Consider the following 16,196-nt stretch of genomic DNA (forward strand, 5'->3'; position numbering starts at 1 on the left):
CGTGTGCTTACGGTTAGCAGCGCTGTGAAATAGAAATTGCTCAGTAAGCACAAAATCGGCCGCTAAGCAGCGCTATGAAATTGGGCCCTGGTGTTTCTGATCTGCAGAGTGTAGGTTGGAATCCCGGGCAAAGCACTGGTGTACTGCACGTAAAAGAACCCAGGAATGAGTTTGCCTGATAATTCCAGCAGTGGCTGCTTTATGTTCCACAGCACCGTGTAAACTTTTATAAGGTGCTACAGAGAATTTTGTTTAACAATTGTGTGCTAAACAGAAATGAGCAGGATGCCAGTCACAATTTGTTTTGTGTGACATGGTAGTTTAGCTGGTAACCTTATTCTGGTAAGCATAAATTGTTTATGCTTAGCTACTTTTTGTATTGAAGCAGCTCTATGGCGTTTGGCAATGCTGGTTGCAAGAAATTGTGACTCTACATTTTTATTTTTATTTTAGGAAGTTATAATTTCATATCCGGAAATGTTTTCTAAATTGAGTTGTTTTTCCCCTTTGTCTTATTTCCTAAGGTGCTTGAGGAGTCATGTGTCCTGCTGGCTTTGCCATGTGGTCGAGATCATCTGGATGTGGTCTCCCAGACAAATACGTTAAGGGATGATTTCATCACGTATCTCCAGCAGAAGCAAGCTGCCGGGATCATCAACGTAGCGGTCCCTGGAACATCGCAGGTAAGAGATGGAGTGTGGAACCCACGCGGCCCTTTCATGGCAAAACAGTCTTTAAAAAAAAAAAAAACTTTATGGCAACCATGGCTTTCAGATTATATCTTGTTCATTTAAAAGCAAAGATATCGCTGAAATCCGGAGCAAATATGTCGTCACAAGGAAAAGTAGATTCATATTTTTGGGCATAATAACTGAAAGCTTCTAATCAAAAGTGATAATTGCTTTAAGAGAGATTACCAAACAGATACCTCAAGTTACTACAGCTTTTTACATGGCATGTGGACAAGTTAGTATCCAACATATCCTTCTGTAATTTTGTTTATAATTATGAAATTATACAACATTTTCTTTGGTTTTGAAAGGGGATAAAAATCACTGAAATATCACAATAAACGTCCCATTCATTTTGTTTTTATTTTTATAATTTACTTACGACTTACTTTCTCTTACCCTCCCAATCTGCAGCCTGCTTTTGTGGTTCACATCTTCCCACCCTGTGAGTTCACCCAGGCAAACCTTCTACGAGTCGCCCCAGACCTCATGGAAAGCGTCACAGACATAGCCCATCTGATGGTCGTCATTGCAACCTGCTGACACTTGGTGGCGCTGTTCATCTACTGTCGTAAGCTGGACTTTAACATGGGTCCATCATGGTTTGCTCTAAAAAAAAAAAACTGAACTTTTCCAACATTGTGATGGAAACATTAATGGTTCCGTTTGTGTTGTTGAAAAGTTTTTTGTTTTCAATTTTAGACTTTAAGGGCCATGTAACATGAGGCAATTTACAGGCAACCAGTTCCAGGCAAAGTAGAAAAACCATCATCTTCACAATCGTCTTCGGAAACTAAGATGTATGTTGTACTCTCAAAGTTTTTCATTTAGCATGCAGTGAAGTTGGGTGCCTCCCGAGTTGCCTGTAAAACTTGCCCGTGTGACAAGGCCTTAAGATGTTTAGTACGAAACCTGCTCAATCTTGCCATTACTGAAGAAGGAACGGTAGTGCAGATATTTGTCGGAGAATGAAATCCCAAGATGGGTGATATTCTAAAGCTGAAGAAGTGCGAGACATTTGTTCACATTTTGTTTAAGACAACTTGACTCAAAAGTCAAGGCATAACCATTGGAAATAAAGTACAGCATTGGTGTAGGATTTTTTGTTTATTACAATCAAGGAGAAAACTTACCCGAGTTCTGACAAAGATAAATATATATAGAGCTCCAATTTTGCTCAAAGTTTTAAAGCTTAGTAGGCGTACAAACCTCTGTAGAAGCTTGACAAGTTTGCCCTGATATGGCTATTTGCAAATCATTGCTTTTAATTTTGTGTTTTAGAGAAGTTTTAAGTTGACCGTATAGTCAAGAGATGTTTTTACTTTTGTGCATAAATGCAACTTGGCACATGCAGGCTTTCAGAAAAGAAAAACTGCTCCGCAGGCTTTGTCCACTTGGGAACAAAAATACTACCTGCAGAAAGTTGCGTCTGCAGAAAGTTGCGTCTCTCGATCTTAGATGATGATTGAGATTCTGAAGACTGCAAATTTCTTAGCATTACACACCTGAGTTATCGATGCTGTACTTTATTTGAACAAAATTCAAAAGACATCTAGAAATTGCTGCTAGCTCTGTATTTGTCTCAGTTTATAAAGTTTTGTAGAGAGAAGAATCCGTCCAAGAACATGTTCCTCAACATGGTTTTTTCGTTTTACGTTTGTTTCTATTGTAAATCAGAGATGTTCACTCTTTGTCAAGATGTTAAACTAAAAAAAAAAAATTACAGGGAAACAAAATCAACCTCAGATGTGTTTTATTGCATGTTTTTTTTTTCTTAGCAAAATATTCTTTCATATTGCACTTCTAATCATGGTTTTTTCGAGGTTGAAGACAAAACAAAATTAGTTGTCAGTCTTTTTGTCATGTCTCACAATTTATAAGTTTAAATACAAATTTGGAACTGATTGGTCCAGATACACACTGCAAATTTACAGAAATTCAGAAGCTACAGCAATTATTTGATTTTATGTATTAGAATTTTTTTCAAATCACTTTTTGATCACTTTGTGTCGGCGACACCATGTTTTCCCTTGTAACTCTTGGCAAAATTAATTTTTTGAATCTTTAAAAAGGTAATACCTTCATATCCTTACTTCCAGAACCTCATTTTGTTTTTCAATTTGTAACACTTCATAGTTTTTTTTTTCAATTACTGTTTGAAAAACTCCTTTATCTCATCATTAGTAACATTCGTTACTCTTCTAAAATCGCTTCACTTTCTTCAAAAAACAATTTATTCCACAGAGTTCCACAAAGACATGTGCAACCTTGCTTTGAAATTATACATTTTTGGTTTGGGCGAATACAGTGAAAAAGCTGATCTAGTTCTATAGGCTGTTGTTTTTTGTCACCAATAAATGCAGCATGTTACCAATAGAGGGCGCTACTGATATGCAGCCCCACTTTTATGTCACTCGTATATAAGGACCAATTATTCATTTTAAATAATGTTGAAACAGTTCGACAGTTGCATTACCGTGTTTTTTTAATTAACTGTCTGAATAGAGTCAAGTTTTGTCACCTTTTAGTAAAATAAAAAAACGTGAGATTTTTATAAGATTGTAGTTACAAGTGTTTTTACAGTTAAATGAAACAGAAACGCTCAAAAAGAAAGATGTAATTTGATTTTTGTTAATGCATGAAACTCAATGTCATTGTTTTCTCTGTGATATTTCTGCTCTTAAGAAGAAAAAGCGCTCAGTTTGCGAAAGCTTTTAAGCGGACTTTGAATCAGTGTTTAGTCAACATTTGTTCATTTTATGGCACATTACAACCAGTTTTTGTTTAGGAGGACTATTCTATGCTAAGTAAATTCTTCTTCTGTTAAACCGAGTCCACAGCCGGTAGTTTTCAAGCGTACTGTTCGTCCCAATACTGCAATGTGGCAGGACGCAGTCTCATGAAGTAGTAGAAGTTTCCCGCTAAGCAGAAATTAGCAGGGTACCGGTCACAAACTGTACATAACACGGTGTCTTGGCTGGTAATCTGTTTTTGCTGCTAAGCAATATTTTTCTTTTCAGCTTTATGAAATTGTTGCCTGTTCTGTGCAGTGCACTTTAGTTTAACATGTGTAAGAATATTTGTTTTGTTTATTTTGACACCAAACATGGAGTTCGTTCTCGCTTTGTACACGCACACGCATATAGATATTTTGTTACTTGATAGTGGAAACCTTTCTTCATTTACTAACCAAAGTTAAAATTATCCGCATCCATTTTTTTTCCTGGTTCACTTAAAAGTTTCAAGTCTTGTTTACATGATTCGTTTTTCATGTTTATTGAACTGTTTGTAATGACAATACTTAAAGTTTCCGAAGATGTGTATTGTTAGTAGACTTTGGATGTTATAAGGGATCGAAAAAAACAGTTCTTGATCAAACTGTTTTGTAGTGAGCCCTTGCCAAATGCTTATACCAAAGTAAGGTTTTTCATGTTTATTTCCTGTTACATTTTTCAAGTGATGACCGCATTTGATTTGTATGCGTGGCAAAAACTAATATGATTATGATTAACTTTAAAAAGATTTATTGATTTAGGTGTTTTTTTTACACAGGTATAAAGAAATATATATATATATATTTGGGATACTTATGTGGGAAGTTGGTGTTGAGGGGTTGTCCGAGTTTTGTGATTAGGTATGCTGTGTACTGTATTTAAAGATTAAGACGTACGGTGTCGTTTCTAGCTCATGCAGTGTAACATTTTTGTTGTTGCTTTAAAGGCAGTGGACACTATTGGTAATTGTCAAAGACTAGCCTTCACAGTTGGTGTATCTCAACATATGCATTAAATAACAAACCTGTGAAAAAGTTAGCTCAATTGGTCATCAAACTTGCGAGATAATAATGAAAGAAAAAAAAAAAACACCCTTGTCACACGGAGTTGTGTGCGTTTAGATGGTTGATTTCGAGATCTCTAGTTCTAAATCTGAGGTCTCAAAATCAAATTCGTGGAAAATTGTTTCTTTCTCGAAAACTTTGTCACTTCAGAGGGAGCCGTTTCTCACAATGTTTATACCATCAACCTCTCCCCATTACTCGTTACCAAGTAAGGTTTTATGCTAAAAAATATTTTGAGTAATTACCAATAGTGTCCAGTGTCTAACACACAAGTTATCTGTATTCAATGGTTGGTAGTCTCTGCAGAAAAGAAAATTTGTTATGTGACTCTGGCAGGGATTGAACCTTGGACCTTTGGTTTACCGAATAACGGTAGTTCTCCGTTATTTTTACTTTGACCAAATTGAAGTTTGCATTGCTATCTTTGTAAGCCCAAAAGTTCAATTTTTGGTAAGGTGATCATTACTATGTTTTACTGAGAGTGTGTCGATTAGAGCAACTTTCATGGACACCCATTCAGTATGTTACCCAACTGCATGCAAAAGTTTAGGGCACACTTTTTTTGCTTATTGAGTTAACACCAAGTCTCTGTGCTGGACAGTATCAAACAAAATATCCCTCTGTAATGGCTGGTTTATTTGGCTTAATGATAGCCGTAAAGTTGGGTTTTGCTGTTGTTGTCTTTAAAGTTGCTCGCCACAGTGCAGCCAATCTTTACAAAAAAGAAAAATCAGAAGTATGATTTGTCTGTACAATAACGTCAGGCTTGTTTACCAACTAATACTACAGACGTAGAACACACACTGTGTTTTATCCTTGTCTTTTGCTGCTGTTTGCTGTAAAGTGTTAGTAATACAGTGAAGCCAAGTGTGATGTGTGGCCCGGTAGCAGAACCTACGCATGGTTGAATCTTGTTTCGATTGTCACGGTGTTTTATGGATTTAAAGAAGGGTTTTTTCATTATGGTGCTGATATGATCATGTTTTCTGATGTGATAGTGTTTCCCTTTGAGATCTTGGTGCAAAACATGTTGTATAAAGTGAATAGTAGATCTCCACTATTGAACTAAGTGATGTATAGAATAAGAAACATAAACAAAAAATCAAAAAACAAAGCGAAAAAACAAAAAAAAGAAACTAAAAAAATTGTACAGAAACAGGTTCTCCACAGATTGATGTCAATGTAGGCTTGTACAGTATATCACTTTTGACTTTGGAAAAAGATTACCTGATTGGTTGTTGGCATACCAGTGACCCTAGAGGGCGGTGTTCGTCCTGTGGATATGTAGAGTATGGTCCATCTGTAATATTTTAGACTAGGGAGGTTACATCCCACTCCTGCAACCATTTGTATAACTATTGTAGTACGGCATGAATGTGGGTTTACGGATATGTGTGTGTGCGTGTGTGCGGGGCGTGCTAGTGTACATAAAGATAAGCGGCGTGCGCACTTGATTGAAGCTTTACATCTGTTAAAAGTTGCGAGTGTGGAGACTTCATCAGAAAATTGTAGTTGACTCGACTTTATGATTACAAATTTCTGAACCTAGTGTACACTTGACCCGTAGTTTGTGGGTGGTTATATTGTATCAAAGATTAAGAAGAAGAAAAAAAAAGTGTACAGTTGTTGTGTAAATAACTCTCTCATGTGACTTCTATTTTCAAAGAAAAAAAATAACAAAGCTCCACTGATGTAAATTTTTGATATTGAGTAAATAAATGGAGAGAGACAAGAGTGATGATAATACATCTATGTGTCTGTGTTTCATTTTATTTTAAAATGCTGTTCTTTTTAAGTTGATCAGAAGGAAGTGATTTCACAAAACATCACACGTTTCTGGTGAAAATCAAATGATTTTCGAGAGTTAACTTTAACAATTATCTCAACAAATTGACAACTGACAATTGACAATCAGCAATATTGCAACTTCCGGGACCATTGTGGTCCCAACCATTGATCTCAATATACAAGTTCACAGCAAGCAGAGCCGGATGGAATTGGATCCCCTGCAGGTGAAATAGAGATGTGAAGCTTCAAAGGCACTGGACACCTTTGGTAATTGTCTCTCTTTCTTTGTGTATCCCAACATACCATAACAAACCTGTGAAAATTTGGTCATCGAAGTTGCAAGATAATAATGACAGAAAAAACACCCTCGTTGCACAAATTCTGACATTTACGTCTGAAAAAAATAGCTTTTAGTTTGACTTTGTTAATATTTGAAGAGATACTCTTTGTATAGCGGACGCATAAATTTGCCGTGTTTTTTCATAACTCTGAGCAGATGACAAACCACGCTGTAAACAAACCACAACCTCTTTCAAGAATGCTGTTCTTGTGGTAAACACTTAAATTACTAACAATCAAGATAAAAACGTTAAATTAAATACAAAAATAAATCTTCGTATATATAATTAGAAGTGTACAAATTATTTACAAAATTGTTTTTTATAAGATGTCTTTTTGTTGGGTATTTATAAAACATGTTAAGCAAAGAATGGTAATTTCGAACACGTGGGATTAATTGTGCGGTCTGTTTTGGCATATCACGTCTCTCTCTGCTGACTGTCAGATTTTTTTCTTGTAAATTTCTGAAATAGTCGATGTTTCTAGCTCGTGCAAACCCTTGGTGAAATTATCTACCTTCATTCAAGGATAAGGTAGGCCAACATTTTGTTGTGAGTTTCCCTCCACATTTATTTTGTTATTTTGTTTAGATTATTAAAACGAAATCGCCCACCTGTCACCAGTGGTGGCGCTATATAACAACAACTGTCAGTTGTCAGAAACATGGAGGAAGGAAATTTTGTAAGAACATGGTTAGAAAGTGTTCCCCTTTTCACGGTAATAATTAAACGGACGGCAATGACTAATTGCTTTTATGGGGCTAAATAAACTGTCAATGTTGGAAAAACGTTTCAGGCCCTGTACAAAATAGTACAAACATGACAAATAAAAACGAAAACTAACCCAGTACAAAATCACATGATGATTTCTTGATTAAATGTAACTATTCACGCAATAAGTGGAATCGTTGCTTCTGTATTAAAAATGCATGGAAGCCAGTTTGCAAATTTTTAGCTATTTTGTCATGTCTTTTTTTACTTTTTTTTGCAATTTTAAGAGCAAATTGCTGAATTTGAAATGTGTCATAAACACAGCACAGAGCTGCCCTGTGTGCGCAAAGTACGGATAACTTTCCGTATGGCGCCACCACTTTTTCACTCAATTTTACAAGAAGGGATATCTCATTGAGGTAAATTAGATACTATATTATTTCATATCGAATGAAAAAGTGGTGGCGCCATACGGACATTTTTTCCCAAAGTACGACCATCCAAACCAAAGTCAGTTAAAACTAAAAACATTGTTACTTACAGCATCCCAGGCTCTAAGATGCGCTTTAGTTTGTCTTTCTTCTGACAATGCAAAAGTCGTTCAGTTTCCTCAGGCACAATAATTAAAAGAATTTCTCCTCCCCTTGCCCCTTAGGCAATCACTTTGCAGCAAGGATGGGGCTGCAGGAAAATGGCAGAATTGTTGTGGATGCTTTCTGTCTGTTTAACAGCACTGAAATAAAACTCACAAAAATGAAACCGCAAAAGCTCTCAAGGATGTCTCCGATTGAGTTCCACCTCTGGAAATATGTGAGTATTATTTTAGGTCTTCTGTGTGACAATTATACTTGAATTCTTACTGAGTCAATTTTGTTTCCTTCACTTATAATAGCACCGCACATGAATCCCAACATTTTAAATACTAGACTTGCACTCCCTGTTACGTACTTTTATACATTGTAACCATTGGTGACTTTAATACTCTTGAAAACTAAAACCTAGAAACAAAAACACAGTTTGAGATGCCTGCGCGGTTGTTCCAAGCTATCACGAAGATGAAGTTTTTCTTGTAATCTGATGACTGCAGAATGTTGCAATGGACTCTAAACCAGAGTATGAAGAGCCTGTCTGACAGATGCTTCACATGCCTTTGGTAGTTGACGAAGACCTGAAACAGGCCAAGTTTCCGTTAATTGGCTGGCAGATTTTCTGAAGAGTGAATTGAACATTGATGATGTGACCTACGTAAACAACCATTGCACTTGAAAATTAAGCCCACTGCTAAACTGCGTTTGGCAAAGATGTTTCTGTCAACAGCAGTTACCATAACATCAGGTCTAGAAATACACAGAAGCCATGGAGGTATGCCCCATGTTGCCCTTGGTCTTGGCCTTGGTGCCCCTTCGAAATGTTCACAAACATAAAGATTTTTGGATGGAAGTGCCCTTTTGTAAAATTAAAATGGCTTTGCCCTCTCAAAGATGATATTTGAGGCCTGTTAAATATTCTTTTCTTATGAGATTTACGTAAACTAACCCAACAGCAGCGAGGCACTGAGGGTCACAAAAGGGGCTTTTGGGGGCTGCAGCCCTCACCCCAATCCTCCCCGTTCCGAATTTCAGAAGTTGAACTATTGTGTTGTTTTCAATTGTCTAGCTTTTAAAGGCAGTGGACACTATTGGTAATTGTAAAAGACTAGCCCTCACAGTTGGTGTATCTCAACATATGCATAAAATAACAAACCGGTGAAAATTTAAGCTCAATCGGTCATCGAACTTGCGAATAATAATGAAAGAAAAACACCCTTGTCACACGAAGTTGTGTGCGTTTAGACGGTTGATTTTGAGATCTCAAGTTCTAAATCTGAGGTCTCGAAATCAAATTTGTGGAAAATTACTTCTTTCTCAAAAACTATGGCACTTCAGAGGGAGCCGTTTCTCACAATGTTTTATACCATCAACCTCTACCCATAACTCGTCACCATGAAAGGCTTTATGCTAATAATTATTTTGAGTAATTACCAATAGTGTCCACTACCTTTAAGTAGGCTACAGCACATTGCCTTTTAAAAGGGCAACCTTTTTTCTTTTTCTTGTCTGGAAGCATTTGTGTCGTCACAAAATCACATTCTTCTTCCTCCAGAATGTCTTTTGACTCAAGTACATCCATTTAAATTGTTGGTACTAGTAGTCCGGTAAGACAGCATTTAGCAAGATCGTGTTACAAAGACGGAGGGAGTGGCTAATTCTTCCAAGTGTTTACGAGATTAATGGCTGCTGGGATAATATATGGCACAATCAATCTTATGTCCATGTAGTGCTTTAAAGGGCAAACTTACAATATTGATTAATAAAAGCTAATTATAAAATTGCATTTGTATTTTGCTTGGAGGTCAGGATGTACTGTCGCCGAGATATTTTTCTGTCTGGAAGTCATTGTCATTTAAAGAAAGTTGAACTCATTTGTCAAAAATTAATAATTGTGGTTTTCAATTTAAATACTAGAAAATTAAGAATTCATTGTTTTGTTGTTATTGTGTGGTAAAAAAAAAAAAAAATATATATATATATATTTTTTTTTTCCCCATTTTTTTTGTTTTAAGTTGTAGTTATTTTGTTACATTTTTTCTTCATACTCTGCAAACTTGTAATGTACACTTGAAAATTTCTTAATAGCGACCCAACAAGGCAAATATGTATCTACCCATTGAAAAGGAAATCATGTCTGTTTGGTCAGTAGAGAAACAAGACTTTTGTCCATGGAGCGTACACACGGCACGTGCCTTTCATTTGCAATCAGTATAATGTCCTCAGTGGTAGGTTTAGTGACATTGGACGATACCTGAACAACACACACACCACCACCACGGTGACGTCTGCACATAATAAGGCCGAGGCCTACCAACTTAGTATTATTGAACACCAGCGGCTTGTTTGTGGTGTTTTATTTTCCTCTTCTGGGTCTCCCTCAGACAACAAAGACGTGGTAGGAATATTATAACGGATCGTAAGTGCAATTAAAATTTTAATTTTGATTTTAGTTTAGTAGGCCTAATATTGTCGCTTGGAATGAGTTTATGGTTTTAAGCTATAGTGGGGTCAGGTTGAGCAGTTTGTCTCGCTGAAATAAACTGAGGGTGGAGGTGGGGATGGGTGTTGGGGGGGGGGGTTTGGCCTTCATGATTCGATAGATGGTGGTACACAATTTTTCACAGCGTACACAAATTCTATTCAAACAAACATGGTTGCGTAGGCAAATTTATCCTTGTTCTAATAATTGGATACAAAGTAAAGACGATGATGTGGAGCATGAAATTTCCCTAATTAAAAAAACAATTAATTGAAGATGGAAAGTGAATGTTTGATAAAAAGTGTTGTGTATTTGTAGTGGCTGTTTTGTAATGTTTTGTTAAATAAACATTGGCTTGGAAATGCGGTTTGGAGACAATTGCTGACTGGTTGTTCATGGAATTGTTTTAAATCGAAGATGGTTCACACAAGAGTGTGGGTTGGAGTCATAGTTGTGGCACTTGTTTCCTTGAGCAATGCTTTGTCCATCAGATGGGGTGTTAAGTTGTTATTCGAACTGCCTCTAGCTGCCGGGCAACCTCGGTAGTCTAGTTGGTAAGACACTGCTCTAGAATTGCAAGGGCCGTGGGTTCGAACTGCCTCTAGCTGCCGGGCAACCTCGGTAGTCTAGTTGGTAAGACACTGCTCTAGAATTGCAAGGGCCGTGGGTTCGAACTGCCTCTAGCTACCGGGCAACCTCGGTAGTCTAGTTGGTAAGACACTGCTCTAGAATTGCAAGGGCCGTGGGTTCGAACTGCCTCTAGCTACCGGGCAACCTCGGTAGTCTAGTTGGTAAGACACTGCTCTAGAATTGCAAGGGCCGTGGGTTCGAACTGCCTCTAGCTACCGGGCAACCTCGGTAGTCTAGTTGGTAAGACACTGCTCTAGAATTGCAAGGGCCGTGGGTTCGAACTGCCTCTAGCTACCGGGCAACCTCGGTAGTCTAGTTGGTAAGACACTGCTCTAGAATTGCAAGGGCCGTGGGTTCGAACTGCCTCTAGCTACCGGGCAACCTCGGTAGTCTAGTTGGTAAGACACTGCTCTAGAATTGCAAGGGCCGTGGGTTCGAATCCCACCCGAGTAATATGCCTGTGATATTTTTTCACAGGACTCAGGAAAGTACTGAGTATACAGTGCTAACACACATCGGTGTATGGGTAAAAAACAAAATTAATATTCGTTATTCCTGTGTCCTATGATTGGTAGTGCATGTAAAAGAACCATGAACACTTATCGTGGAAGAGTAAGGGTTAACAGCCGGTGTTTCTGGTTCACATACGTAGCAAGCACCCTTGTTTACAGGTTTCCTCAGGCTTGTGAGCTAGAGTAAGTTCACTTTTGAGGTATTCTTGATTTTATCGGAAATATATACCATAAATTGTGTAAATATTGGTAAAGTATGAGGAGTAAATTTATGCAACATTGTGTCATTAAAGAGCCAATACATAAAAAATAAAAAAGTGTTGCAAACTGTTCACCAACCTAATCACCCCACATTGCAAGAAATCTTTAAAGAACCTCTTTTTTTGATGAAAGCCTTTGAAAATGACTCTTTTAGAGTTAAAACTCAAGGAATTAACAATAAAATAATAAGATTAATTAATTAACAATTTATTTAGAATAATTAATTTGTTACTAATTAAAACTCTGTTTCTCATCAATGTAACTTTTCCAATAGATGTAACTTTTCTAAAAGTCATCCTACAGTAAAATAAATCCAGTTTTCCTCTGACAAAAACATAATTTATAACTTTTACTTCCCACAAAAGTGAAATATTAGATTCAAGTGGGACATTTGACATGACTCTATTAGTGCATTTCCGTCAGGTCCAGGGAACCATTTCCTGTGGTGGTGTTAGTTTTGTATTTTTTCTAGACCCAGATTGAAGGTCCAGACGTTTCCCATATGGTACAATCCCCTTGTCAATCACTTGGATTGCTGGGGAAAATGAAAGGTGGTTTTTATTTGTAAAAAATGTAAAGTGAACTGTAAACTTGCTGCTAATTTGCCATGATATTATGAGCACATCACCAAATAAAAAACTTCAAAGTCTTTTTGAAAGATATAGCACAAATAATCATAGGTATACGTTTGGCAACTACTCCTTAACATTAATGGCAACACAAACTGACTTTGTTAGAAGTCACAGTGCTCAGATTGCTTTTTTTAAATATTAAAAAAAAATTTTTTTTATGCAAGTCGCCTGACACACAAGGCCTGAAGGCCACTTCAAGGTGTGGGCTACAATTATTTTTGTCCAGAGGCCATTGCCACCTACTTCTAGGGCTGAAACAGGGTTACCCCTTTCACAGTCCATACGAATGTAGGCTTGGGTATCTTCAATTCGAAGCCTAGCCGATAGAGCAGAAAGCACTACCTCCCCAATTTTATGTAGCAAGTGTCACGACCGGGATCCGAACCCACACCCTGCTGATCAAACACCAGTGCTTGAATCCGGTGCTCTTAAAGCCATTGGACCCTTTCGGTAAACAGTATTGTCCAAGGCCCACACTTCGTGTATCACAACTTCTATATCAAATAACAAACCTGTGAAAATTTGGGCTTAATCGGTCATCGGAGTCGGGAGAAAATAACGGGAAAACCCACCCTTGTATCCGCGCGTTTCGCCGTGTAATGACATTTGTTTAAAATAAATCTGTAATTCTCGTTAACGAGAATTGATATTGTTTTACTGTTTTCTCAAAAAGTAAAGCATTTCATGGAATAATATTTCAAGAGAAGTATTTCACCACTACCTTCTGTAAACCCTGTAAGTTATTTGTAAATCTGTGAACTTTTTTTTTTTTCTGTACCGAAAGTGTTCAATGGCTTTCACTGCTCGGCCATGACACTGCTCAGCTTTCTATAGTGTGAAGCGTTTTTTTAGAGTCATTTCACTTTGAAGTAATGTGGTTATGGAAAAATAGACAAGTTTTTATCCCCAAAAATTAGTATCCCAAAAGAAAATTTGCTGAGAAATACTTTCTGCTAAACAGCTTTTTGAAGTTAGACCCTGATGACCTACAGTTGTAGGCATATAATGCTGTGTTAAAGCCATTGGACACTTTCGGAACAGAAACAAAATTAAAAGTTCACAGATTTACAAATAACTTACAGGGTTTACAGAAGGTACTGGTGAAAGACTTCTCTTGAAATATTATTCCATGAAATGCTTTACTTTTTGAGAAAACATTAAAACAATATCAATTCTCGATATCGAGAATTAGGGATTTATTTTAAACACATGTCAGGACACTGCGAAACATGCGGAAACAATGGTGGGTTTTCCCGTTATTTTCTCCCGACTCCGATGATCAATTGAGCCTAAATCTTCACAGGTTTGTTATTTTATATATAAGTTGTGATACACAAAGTGTGGGCCTTGGACAATACTGTTTGCCGAAAGTGTCCAATGGCTTTAAGCAGCTCCATGAAATTGGGTCTGGTTTAAATTTCATTATCCTTCATTGAAAAAGGAAGTACTTCAGACAATTGACATTGTTATAATTTGTTTGTGGCAAGTACACATCTCTTTCAAAGGCTTGTCTATTTCCTTGTACATGTATGCATTGAAGTTCAGCCTTTGAAATTAATCTTTCACTTTTGGATCTTCATTTCAACGGGAATTTCCCCTTTTGGACTAATCAAATTTTATTCAGTTTCTTTTAAAACAAGGATGATAGAGTGAAGGAGATAGCTTTTGAAAACCTTTTAAATAACTGTTGCTTATTTCAGTTGCTGCAGTCAAAAACTTCTTGATATGGGAAATCTCCTTGAGACAAGTAGACTAATTGGCGGCTTTGACTACGGCTGTTGGTAAGGGTGTTGCTAAAGACTCCCTATACTTTAATGCATGATGACCCGGAAATCTAGTCGTATCCGTAGCCGTAGTCGCTATTGAATTTTTCAAGAAAGTTAGGATTTGCGGGGTACGATGTATGAAATATTGGTTCCAGTGACCTCTTGACATTTGGGCATCTGTGACTGCTGAGAAAAAAAGCGTGAGCAAGTGGTGACATCATTAAGTTGTCAGACAGATCTTGTTATTTTGCAGACACTTAACTTTGAATATTTGTCTCATGTGTGCAACATATTCAGGCCTTGAACGTCTCTCTTGAAGGGGCACAGCAATTTTCCCTCTGGTTAGGGGCATTTCTATGAGAAAAATGTAAATTTGTATTGAATCCTTGCAAAGGGCATCACAGCAAAAGCACGCAGGGCATCAAGGCAATTGCTAGTGTGGGTGCCATGGGATGTAATCTACTTTTAAAGGCAGTGGACACTATTGGTAATTACTCAAAATAATTATTAGCATAAAACCTTTCTTGGTGACTAGTAATGGGGAGAGGTTGATGGTATAAAACATTGTGAGAAACGGCTCCCTCTGAAGTGCCATAGTTTTTGAGAAAGAAGTAATTTTCCACGAATTTGATTTCGAGACCTCAGATTTAGAACTTGAGGTCTCGAAATCAACCATCTAAACACACACAACTTCGTGTGACAAGGGTTTTTTCTTCTTTCATTATTATCTCGCAACTTCGACGACCAATTGAGCTCAAATTTTCACAGGTTTTGTTATGCATATGTTGAGATTGACCAAGTGAGAACACTTGTGTTTGACAATTACCAATAGTGTACAGTGTTTTAACAGTAATTGTCTTTTACAGACACCGAGTTCTCAAAACATTTGTAACGCAGAGAAAGAAAAAGTGGAGCTACTTGCTTTCTGTTCTGTTGTATAAACCAATAATGGATCACAACCATGTACAACTTGATTATAGATATTTTAGAAACAAGTTTCCTTGTTCAGAAAGTGTCATAAATAATTGAAAGTTGCACATAAAAAAACCTTACATTATAGCATTACACACTTCATTGAGACAAGTGCGGAAGATGTGATACCATCAACTGTTTTAATGGGACTGTGGGCACTATTGCTAATTACTCCAAATAATTGTTAGCATTTAAAACTTACTTGGTAACAAGCAATGGAGAGATGATGATAGTATTAAAACGTTTTAGAATCGGCTCCCTCTGAAGTAATGTAGTTTTTTTCAAGAGGAAATTTCTCACTCAAATATAAGAACTCGGGCCTGAAGCATTTTTAGGCATCTGAAAGCGCACAAATTTTATGCAACAAGGGTTATTTTTTCTTTCATATTCTCTTGCAACTTCAATGACCAATTGAGTCCGAATTTTCACAGATTTGCTATTGTATGCATTAATGTTGGGATACACCAAGTGAGAATAGTGGTCTTTGACAATAACCAAAGGTGTATAGTGCCTTTAAATGTAACACTTAAACATGAAGATTGTTTCTTTGTCAGTCTTTGTCTGATTGGCCATATGGTGCCATGTTGTATTTCTAGAACGGTAAATATCTGGGTTATGGTTAGTGTGAGGTTGAATTGAACATTATTTTATGTGTTGGTTTCGCTTAGTGTTTTGATTAATTACACTATTTAAGAGGTTGCATACATAGAGTGTACTTTCTGTATGTTTTGGCACGCACATCTGCTTCCTGTACTTGGATCTTTTGTTTTAAAGATGTAGGGCCTACTAAACAGACTCAATAATCAAAAGTTTTATGAAACATGATACGTATCACACAAAAGTACTAACTTGAAATTTTCATTTTGTTATTTTAATTTTTTGGGGCCAAACATCACCAACAAAACACTGAATCCTTAATTTTCTATAAAATAACCATAAAAAACAAAA

General features: G+C 36.9%; 2 protein-coding genes across 3 annotated transcripts in view; both read left to right on the plus strand.

The window, feature by feature from the left end:
- The window catches only part of LOC117302175, a 77,992-nt gene extending 73,491 nt beyond the window's left edge, over positions 1-4,501 (plus strand). For both annotated transcript variants that reach the window (XM_033785990.1, XM_033785991.1), the window contains exons 13-14: positions 525-683; positions 1,146-4,501. In XM_033785990.1, the coding sequence (XP_033641881.1) occupies positions 525-683; positions 1,146-1,274 (288 nt within the window). In that variant the 3' untranslated portion in view covers positions 1,275-4,501. The remainder of the gene's footprint in view (positions 1-524; positions 684-1,145) is intronic.
- Positions 4,502-10,291: 5,790 nt separating this feature from the next.
- LOC117302624 overlaps positions 10,292-16,196 on the plus strand; it is a 44,672-nt gene continuing 38,767 nt past the window's right edge. The window contains exon 1 of the mRNA XM_033786606.1: positions 10,292-10,412. The gene's annotated coding sequence lies outside the window, so the exon portion shown is untranslated. The remainder of the gene's footprint in view (positions 10,413-16,196) is intronic.

Source organism: Asterias rubens, chromosome 18 (assembly GCF_902459465.1).
Source record: "Asterias rubens chromosome 18, eAstRub1.3, whole genome shotgun sequence".
NCBI lineage: Eukaryota > Metazoa > Echinodermata > Asteroidea > Forcipulatida > Asteriidae > Asterias > Asterias rubens.